Source organism: Tinamus guttatus, unplaced genomic scaffold (genome assembly GCF_059628265.1).
Source record: "Tinamus guttatus ecotype Peru unplaced genomic scaffold, ASM5962826v1 Tinamus_guttatus_pri_ptg000622l, whole genome shotgun sequence".
Lineage (NCBI taxonomy): Eukaryota > Metazoa > Chordata > Aves > Tinamiformes > Tinamidae > Tinamus > Tinamus guttatus.
Window position 1 is genome coordinate 135,614 of NW_028289156.1, and position 9,756 is coordinate 145,369.

At 39.8% G+C, this 9,756-nt stretch overlaps 1 protein-coding gene across 1 annotated transcript; it reads left to right on the forward strand.

The window, feature by feature from the left end:
* The first annotated feature begins 5,368 nt into the window (after positions 1-5,368).
* Positions 5,369-7,590, forward strand: CER1 (cerberus 1, DAN family BMP antagonist). The gene is made up of 2 exons (XM_010219224.2): positions 5,369-5,913; positions 7,253-7,590. The coding sequence occupies exons 1-2, from the start codon at positions 5,386-5,388 to the stop codon at positions 7,544-7,546; spliced, it is 822 nt and encodes a 273-aa protein (XP_010217526.2). The 5' UTR covers positions 5,369-5,385; the 3' UTR covers positions 7,547-7,590.
* Positions 7,591-9,756: the final 2,166 nt, after the last annotated feature.

Sequence of the window (9,756 nt, forward strand, 5' to 3'; positions counted from 1 at the left end):
TTCTTCTGTTTCGTCTGTATGTGTCTATTGCCAGATTATTGCAACAGGGTCATTTATGTCATGGGCAGACCATTTTTTTTAAGATGAAAAGATAAGGAAATGTGAATCTCCTTCAGAAACTCTGTAATTTACAGGTCTGCAAGTAGATATTCAAGAGAACTAATTCAAGAGAAAATATCAGTCCATATAATTTCATTTCTTGGTTTATGAAGAACGTAGAAAAGCTCATTGTCCCTCAGTAAGCTCAGTCACTTCCATGGAAGATACGCAGATTTCAGTTGTTCTCTCTCATCCCCCTGCAGCAAGCCATGCTGCCCATGATATGGAGAGCTCTTACTTGTGTTTCCACTGCCTAACTACTGTTTCGTATGTCAGTACACAGGCTGTATCAGGTTGGAAGATGAGAACACACTGGGGTTTGTTGCTTTGTTAATATATTAAGATATTAAGATAATACTATGATTCTTTCAGTCAAAAGGAATCCAAATTATCCTAGTGAACAGGATTCTGATCTCTGAGGTACCACATATAAGCATAATATGCAAAAGAAAATTATTCTGTATGTACAGACATAATTTTTAGATATTCTAGTAAATTTTTACTGAAATAAAAGTAAGACGCCATTGGGTTATGCTAGAACCATTTATTTGCTGTTGCTCTTTGATGAATCACCATTCTTCTCTCAGTCTAACAAGATCTAAGGCGATGTGTGTTGTTAAGTCCCCCATCTCTGGGACGTCCAAACTGCTCCTCTCGGCTCGCTGTCCCATGGCTCTGCAGGCTGAATCAAGCAAGTACCCAATACAGCTTCCCCAGGCCGGGTCTGAAACCGGGTATGCTCTCAACTAGTCTGTATATACATGTGCCAGCACTAGCTCAAGGTGCTTCAGGTGGACACCTGCCCCACATCGGACTGTCCGGGAACTACAGCACAGGAAAACCATCCCGTGCGCCAGACCTGCTTACGGCCCAGGGCTGCGTGTGGGAACATGTCGTCCCCAGACATGAAGGGAAGACTACCCGGCTCTGCTGGACACAACGGCGAGAATTTTCAAATGTGAACATCTACATTTTAGCAGCAGCTTGAAACTCTGATCCAGTCCTGTTGATACGGCACAGAGAAAATGTTGGACAGTAGGCAATAAATGAGCAAAACAAACAAAAAAGCAAACAAAATGGAAAACCACCCCAAAACAAAACAGAACAGAATAAAAAGCCCACAACAGTGGATTTCAAACTGAAAAGGGGATAAAGTACAATAACTAAGACCAAAAATACAAAACTAACCAGATTTACAGTTCTTTCATATCATACCTTGTAAAAGCCTTTTCATTTCTTTATTGTAACCTCCCTGTGAGGCCACTATGTGATCTTTTTTTTTACTATAACACAGTAGACCAAAAAACACAGATGGCTTAATGTGTAATAATTAAAGAATAAACTGCATAGTGCTGATTCATTAGTTTTGAGTTCTTTATATGGATTCTGAGAAAGATATAACTGGATACAAGTCTGTCTACATAGAATGTCATTTCTAAAATTACAGAATATTGAAATGGGCTGCAAGATATAAAATCCGTTTTAATCATTTAATCATCAGTCATACTATGATGCGAGTATTTAGCTCAACAGAAGGCAAGTAATTCAAGCACTGTGTAAGAATTATTTTTAGGCATCAACTGGCACTATAACTAATTACTCTGTTTCTGTCCAAAATGACTGAAGCTGCGCTCTGAAACAAATGAGTAAAATGACTTGGTATTTGGTAACACTTGCCAACACCTGACAGTGTTTTACAAGGATCCGCAAACACTCATGGTGACTATTTCTAGTGAAAGTGGAATGCCCAAATAAATTGCTATTATGAAGGCAAAATGAAGCTTGCATGAAAGAGACCACAGGATACAGCCACAAAATTTAGCAACAAAATGCAGCAAAAATACATGTTTTGCTTATATGAGAGAGTGATAAGGCAGGAAAACAAGTTTTTAAAAAGAGACAGCATGGCAGTTTGTGCAACTCTGTTATGAGCCGTACGTAGAACATATGGATAATGTGCCCAGTCCAATCTCTATTGACAGTTACTAGCCTGTGCAGATGATGTCACCACCAAGAGGCTTAAAAGATATTTATTACTGTTTTTATTTCCAGAACAACTCTGAAAAGTAGCTTTCTGAGCCGGGATGATTTTCCATAAGCAGGTAGACTTCTGGTCGAACTGAGAACCTGTGACATTACAACCACAGTGGACTCCAAAAGACCTTCAGGATGTGTGTTACTACAGAGCAGACTGTGCTCAATGTACCAGGTCCTATTTCTTTCCACCAGAAAGCAGTCACAGCTTCCTCCTACAGGCATGAAGGCGCTAGACTGACCTGGCAGCACCAGAGCTGGCTTGCTGCTTCTGGCTCCTAGCAGATCTCACTAAAACCATCCAAGAAAAAAACGTATTTGTTCTTTGCCACTGGATTGCAGAATGATCTTGCTCACTCTGCTTTATTTCAGCGTTTTTTCCTACTCTTTTGCAATTATTATTAGTAGTATTTTTTATCTGAAACCCTGCAAGATACTTGTATTTGGTATTTGTTACAGAACAGAACGGTACAAACCATAAAGGGACCCTGATCTCAAACAGCATTTTTTGATGCTGCATTTGTTGCCGAATTACAGACAAATGCAGCACTACTAGCTTAGTATCTTGTATGCCTTTTTCAGCTTAGTACATTTCTTTTTCAGCTTTTGTATATTCCTTGCTAATATTTTCATTGCAGTGGTAACCCTAACTAACTGGTAACACAGACTTAACTCATATATTAGTGTTGTGTTTAGATACATCCTGATTATTCCAGACATAACAATTTCTTCCTTTCTATCTGTAGGTTGGCAGAGACATCCTTAAATTCTTTGTATCCTATTGCTATTTAAAACCTGATACATATTTTTGAACATTTGCAAGACCTCTTTAAAACATACAGAATAAAATTATTTTTCAAGTGGTCCTGCTATAAAGAAAAGCTCCTAACAGAAACCAAGAACTCTAATAACACATACTTCAACTACATCAGATAAAGAGAAAAAAATACACCTCCATGCATGTTTCGTTGTTTTTGTTTTTTGTTTGTTTGTTTGTTTTTGTTTCAGGATAGACAGGGTTAAAATTTAACTAAGACATAAAAGCCCGCTCCCTGTTACATCAAATGTGGTGGGATTTTTTTCATCTGTCTTTGATGGGAGGTAAATTGGGTTTTCCAGGCACTCAGTTTTCAATCTTGTAAACAGGCATATCAGTGACTTTCAGAAATTTTGCTTAAATAGTTAAAGTTATATGTAGGTGTTACAGGATAAGAACAAAGCTTGAGATTTTAAGCGGTTAGTGCACCAATGTACTAGATATAGTCAAGACTGGGTGAAAGAAGTGGCTTACAGCAAATAAAAAGAACATCTCTGTCTTATTGCAATAACCCAGAAAAACTTCAATTTGTTTTGGTTATTTTTATGTTTTTAAATTTTGAAACAAAAAGCTGCAAAAAAGATATATTGCTACAAATGAAAGACTGAGAAATGTGTTAGGCACATTTCAGTATGTCTGTGTGAGACTGACCCGGTCTTGTAACAACTAAGATCATGAGGGGAAAAAGGAGGAAAGGTCTGAAGCTTATGTTCTTATTTTTGCTGAATAATTCTGCATGACTACTTTTAACCTACAGCATACAAAAGAAATTTTAGATCCAAAGTTCCACAGCTTCAGTTAAACTTGCTGGCTAGAAAAAATAGGATGTGAACATTCAGCTTGGGCTTTTAGGCAATTTTATCTTATCTACACTCAAATTAATCCTCTTGACTCATTGCCACTCCACCCTAATGCCTGCGTAAATACAATACAAGGGCTTTTGGAGGCAGAGCTCATTCTTGCTGCAGATGCCTAGGTTTTATATAGTTTCTTTCCTGGTAGCCGTAGAAGAACCTAGTTGCCTTCTCAGGGCACACGTGAGACTTCAAGAAGACATCGAGCCAGTAGAAGAACTACATTGCTCAGAGTCCAAGCAATTAAATAGGTGCCTGACAGCTGTGTTTTCCTTAACACAATCGCCCCACTGAGGTGAAAGCACAAATATACTCAAACATTGGTATAGGAATTCATCCTTATCGGAGCTTCATGTGCTTCTGCTTTGTGATGAACCTAAAGCCTCAAGATAAGGACACGCTCTGAGACTCCATTAACGTTTCACTGAAGTTGTAAGTCAGTGTCTCACAGGAATGCTGTTGTGCAATTAGTTTGCTTGAATTATGAGGCAATAAACTAATGTCCCAGAAGTGAAAAACAAATAATGCCATACATTCAGTACAGACCAGGTAGGTTTTTAACACTAGGAAACAGACTGGCTAAATAAGTCTAACAGACTACCAGTAAGTCTACTGGTACTAGAGTTCATCCTCTTCTATCACTTTTTTTCTCACATGCTTAATAGCATAACTTCACAAAAGATGATGTCTCATTCAGGGTCTAGTAGTCTTTGGATGTTTCTTGAGACATTCAGGTTTAGAACCATGAATTATGTGGGTTCTAACATATTTTGCTTAAATCTTCATTGCGTTTACCAATTTTCTATGTCTATAATCATTTTGGTGCCCAAAGAGGGAGTAAGAATGTCCATCTTTGAGAATCAGTGACACTGCTTCTTCACTTTGGGAACTTCCATTCTAGGCTAGCGATACTGCTGCATTCCAGCAGCTGCTGGTTCTCTGCAGGATTCAGCTGAGTGTGTAAGCACAAACCTGCTGGTTTGCAATGGTGTCATCAGAGTGTTTGGGTCATGCACAAAATCTGAAAGACATAACGGAGAAGCTACTTTGAAAATAACTGATGGACTGATTTGCCATCCCTGGAACTAGCTTCATGCTTTACGGAACTTTAATCGGCTTGTTTTTTTTCTAGTTGTGATTAAATAACATTACTTGTATGAACCGTCTCTGGCTTCTGGAATGGAACGACAACATAAATAATGAAGACCACACTGAACAAGCTAATACACAAACCCCAAATGTTTCCTTAATTCCCAGACCTCAGCTAGACAGCTTATCCAAACACTTCATCCTATTGCTTTCCTCTGTCCTCCACCCCATCCTGGGGTACTAGATCTTAGATAAGAACTCCTAATACACATAACACAGATTGAAACGGAGTTTCATTAGCACGAACTCCCCTATCATAATTGTAATCTACAGTAAATGAATGCAATTAGCCACGCTAGGGTCTCGCTGCAGCCCAGCCCTCCTCTCTGCACACAAACATTGGCCATAAGCTGACACCAGCCCCTGTATAAAGCTGGCAGAGCACAGTTATTGCAATGGCAGCAGGTCTACAGGGCTGTGCTCAACGGCATCATGTCACTGCTTTTCCTTCAGCTATTAGTGCTCTCAAGCCTCAGAGCCACAGAAGCAGATGGAGAGCCACAGCAAAAGAAAAGTAGAAGGCCATTTCAGCACCTATTCCCCCCAGGCAAGAATCTGATTTCAAGCGAGAGTTTTCGTCAGCTGGTGGGGAAAAATCCAATAGGTGTTGAAGAAACCCTGGGAGAAACAAGCTTATTTGTAGCAATTCCACAGACGGCAACTGAGAGTTTCAAACCAGGACAGAAAAAGACTTCCAGATTCACTCTTCCCTATGAAGAACTTCATGCAAAGCGAGATGTGGGAACCTGGACAGCACCCAGAGAGACCTCTCCCGTGGAAAATTTCTCTCCATACCACTCTTCCAGCAAGAGAGAAGCTGAACCTCTCTATAGAAAAGATGCGAAGAGATTCTGGGACCACTTCATGCTGAAGAAGAATGCAGCTTCTGAAGAGGTTGTGCTGCCAATCAAGACCAATGAAATGCACCAGGAAACCTGCAGAACCCTGCCTTTTTCCCAGGTAAGAACAGCTGCCCAAGGTAGTAAATGTGACCCTTCCCTATAATCTGTAACTAAAGAAATACACATGAGTTCATTCACTATGTCACGCGGCCACTTCAGGAACGGACCCACTTAGTGACTGAGAAAGACCTTCTGAGGAAGTTCTAGTCTGATGGGACAAACTACTAAACTGAAGTGCTGGAAGGCAACACGTTCTGTGTTCAGAAAGAGTTATTTTTCTCTTTATCCAAGGAAGCTGTAACCTAATCTAACCTGACCAGGCAGGGCGGGTTAGGCAATTATCTGTTAGTAGTGAATATACAACTATACAGTGTCTACATACTATATATATATATATGTGGTATTCAAAGAGAAACAGGTTGTTTTCATATGGCTAGGCAAGGACCTCTTACCTACTGCATTAGCTGAAGCATGATGCATAGCTGCACCTCTGTGCCAGCAATGTTGGAGAGGTGGTGAAGCACCCCAGGCAAAGGTGAAACCATCGTGCCACATCCACCGTCACACCCAGATGAGCAAACAGCGCAGAGAGACGTGCACATTTCTTCATAAGCCTGCATCTATTCCCAGGGTTTCTGTCACCCCAGTCAGGAACAGTATGTTTTCACGTCCCTCACCTAATTTGCTTATCAACAGATATCTGCAAACACAGATGTGGCCTAGAAACCTGTACTCTTTTCCTTTTTTTTCGGTCCTGTCATACGGTTTGTTTTTCTGGGATGGCTGCAGTTGTGCCAGTATAAAAGTGCTAACTTCACAGTAGCATTTCTGGCTTTGGAATTGACACGGCTAACCTGATACAAGGAACTGTCTTTCATGCAATGACATGAAATAGATGACAATTCCTATCAAAATTTGCTTATTAAAAAAAAAGCACCAAAGAAAATTATTTCTCCTGGTGAAGACAAATCTTCAAGATTTTAGGTGTGAGCCTGGCTTGTGGTTAATAAACAAGTATGTTGGACCAAAATGATGTTTTAAGTACTACTAAGCAAGTAATACTGCTTAATCTACAGAAATGTAGATTCAAAACAGCAACTAAAAGGTACAAATGATCGAAATGCTGTTCATTATAAAGATTAATAATGGAGCTCTCGTTTTCTTTTAAAAGCTCTTAAACTTTCTTGCTATTTTGACACAAAATTAACATTTTAATAGAAATGTTCTGAGAAGAAAAAGTACAGTAGTTGTATAGATGTGGTGTTTTTTTTTGATTTATGCCTTCTTGCAAAATCCATGGAGATCATTCAAGTATCAGGAAGAGCCAGATAAAGATCTAACCTATATTCACAAACCAGTGTTAGTATTTGTGATCTTCAAACTGCTTTCTGTTACAGGGCGTTGCTCATGAGAGCTGTGAGAAGGTGATGGTGCAGAATAATCTTTGCTTTGGAAAGTGCAGCTCCTTCCACGTCTCTGGTCCAGATGAGCATCTTCACACCTTTTGTTCACATTGCTTGCCCACCAAGTTCTCCATGAAGCGCTTGGAGCTCAACTGCACCAGTTCTGACCCTGTGGTCAAAGAAGTCATGATTGTGGAGGAATGCAAATGTGAGATCCAGAAGATCAAAGATCCTGCAATAAGATCACTACAGTCAGACTTGCATACAGATGTGGATGAGCATAACTAATGTCCTCATATGAACTGCTAAACTCCCTGATTATACACATTTCTCATTTTCATTTTGCCAATGAAAAAAAAAACATTTTTTTCAGTACACAGTTTCACCAATAATTAAAAATTGTTTTTCTATTTAAACTGCTTTTCTGCTTTGATCATAATTTTACCTGAGATGCACCACATTTCTTCAGTTGTTAAAGAAAGGGTACTGAGCTTACGCAGATCTTACTTAAACTCGGGAATCTTTAAAAAAACTTCCAGCCTTCCTTTCACTGGTTCCAGGCTGCTATTAAAGAGCAGCTGAAGAACGAAATCCATGCAAAATCCCAGTGTTTTACCTCTAGCTGGTTTATATTGCCCCTGCATGCAGGGGCTGCCCATACAGCTTTGCTGAAAAAAACAGATGGTGATTTAGACTCCTCACTGGAAAACAAGGTCTGTTTTTATGTCACAGTAATAAGTGGGCAGTGTAAAATATAAGTGGACATTAGGCAGAGATAGAGCTGTGACTGGTTCATTTTGACTCCTCTCAGCTGAGTTCAGTCACCAGTAAGAGCCAGCACACCTCACTACACATGTACACGGTTGCTGCACATTGTATTTTGCTACATAAATCAATCCTCTTCTTTTACAGACTTTAATTTTCGCTCTGCATGTATTTTAAAGGTGGCATAAGTATTTTTATTGAAACTTTTACCTAGAAGACAGTGAGAAAAAATGAAAAAAATGGCATGTGAAATACCTGCACAACAATACCAGAAATCACTGAGAGCATTTTCTTATTTAAATTGGAAATACCTTTGTCTTCCCCCACACCCTCCCCCTCCAAAAAAAAAAAAAAAAAAGTAACAAAAATCCCCACCAAATTTGGAAAAGCAAAGGACATTTTCCAGTCTCATGAACACTGGCAGCAAAAGGAAGCTAAAGTTCTCAACAGCTAAGATAGATCACACCCCAAGGAAGAGGATCTGCAAAAGGACTGTATCACCATGACTATAACTGCATAGCTTTATAGGAAAAGCAGAAAAAGCCTTTTGTCTCTCTATTAGGAAAGGCCTGACCCTAAGTCTAGCTAATGATTAGGCGAGGATTAGAGTGCTGCCCCTTGGTCCAGCTGCCGGCTTCTCTGCCCTCTCTGGTTGCTCCTCCCTGGATTTGCCTCACTGTCCTGGTACTCTAGCCAGACACCAGCCACTAGCAGCTACACTTTCTAGCCATACACTCCTCTGGGAACCTGTTCCAGTGTTATTTCCAAACTCACAGACCTCTTATTAAATTACCTACAGCTCTTTGTTGGGTAGCTGGAATTGGAAATCAGTATTAATACAGATGATCGATCTACAGCTTGAATAAATGAATCACTTTTACATGGACTGCAATGTGGTCAAGAAGCATCTCACACAACTTCGCAAACTATAGCTTTAGAGTGTTTTTAAATGTCTGCTGAAAACTGCAACTGATGACATTCAGATACTGGGTCTCTGACGTTATCATTGTTTGCTTTGCAGGCTACCTGTGAGGAGAAAGCTGAAGATTAGTATATAGCTGCCTTTTTTAAAAAATATGTAATTATGTTAAAAAAAAAGTATCAAAACTAAGCAAAGCTTTTCTCTCTATCCTTTTGCACCAAGGACTAGTATGTTAAATGTGTGCGGCTGCTGCTGTGGTAGGGCATGCTGTATGTCAATCCTAATAGCAAGTGGCAGGGTTCTGATCATCCTTGTATTGAAAGTATTACACCACATAAATATTTATGCTAACTCTTCCTCTCAGCTTTATAAGGCTGACCAACTTTCTCAAGCTGCTAGCCAGTGAAATGAGCTTGCACCCAGCTTCAGAAACCTGCCAGCACATGTCACTCTGCTTGGTATTACTTCGGTTAGGATCAAAGAAATGGTTTCCTTACACACACAAAAGCTGGTAGCCACGCAGTTTCAGATGACATGGTAAGCTTCTCCAGATAGTGCTTTTTTCCCAGCAGAGGACGGGCAGTATCTTTACTGGGAATATCCAGTTGCACAATCTACCCTAATGGTGCTGCTTTGTTAAAGTATGTTGTAAACATGATGAACTCCCTGCCCTCAAGGTTCAGCACCAGCACCTTACCAAGCCTCTTTGAATTACTGTGTGTGATTATTAGCGCTCTTTTTTAACCAGCCTAAGGAAAAACAGCTCAAAAGGCACCAGGTTCCAACTTTATCCTCTCATTGTGTCAATAAT

Excerpts from the sequence above, each read along its gene's own strand:
- CER1 (XM_010219224.2), top strand. The coding sequence starts at position 5,386 with ATGTCACTGCTTTTCCTTCAGCTATTAGTGCTCTCAAGCCTCAGAGCC. Across the intron at positions 5,914-7,252 it reads GAACCCTGCCTTTTTCCCAG|GGCGTTGCTCATGAGAGCTG; the intron begins GTAAGAACAGCT and ends TTTCTGTTACAG.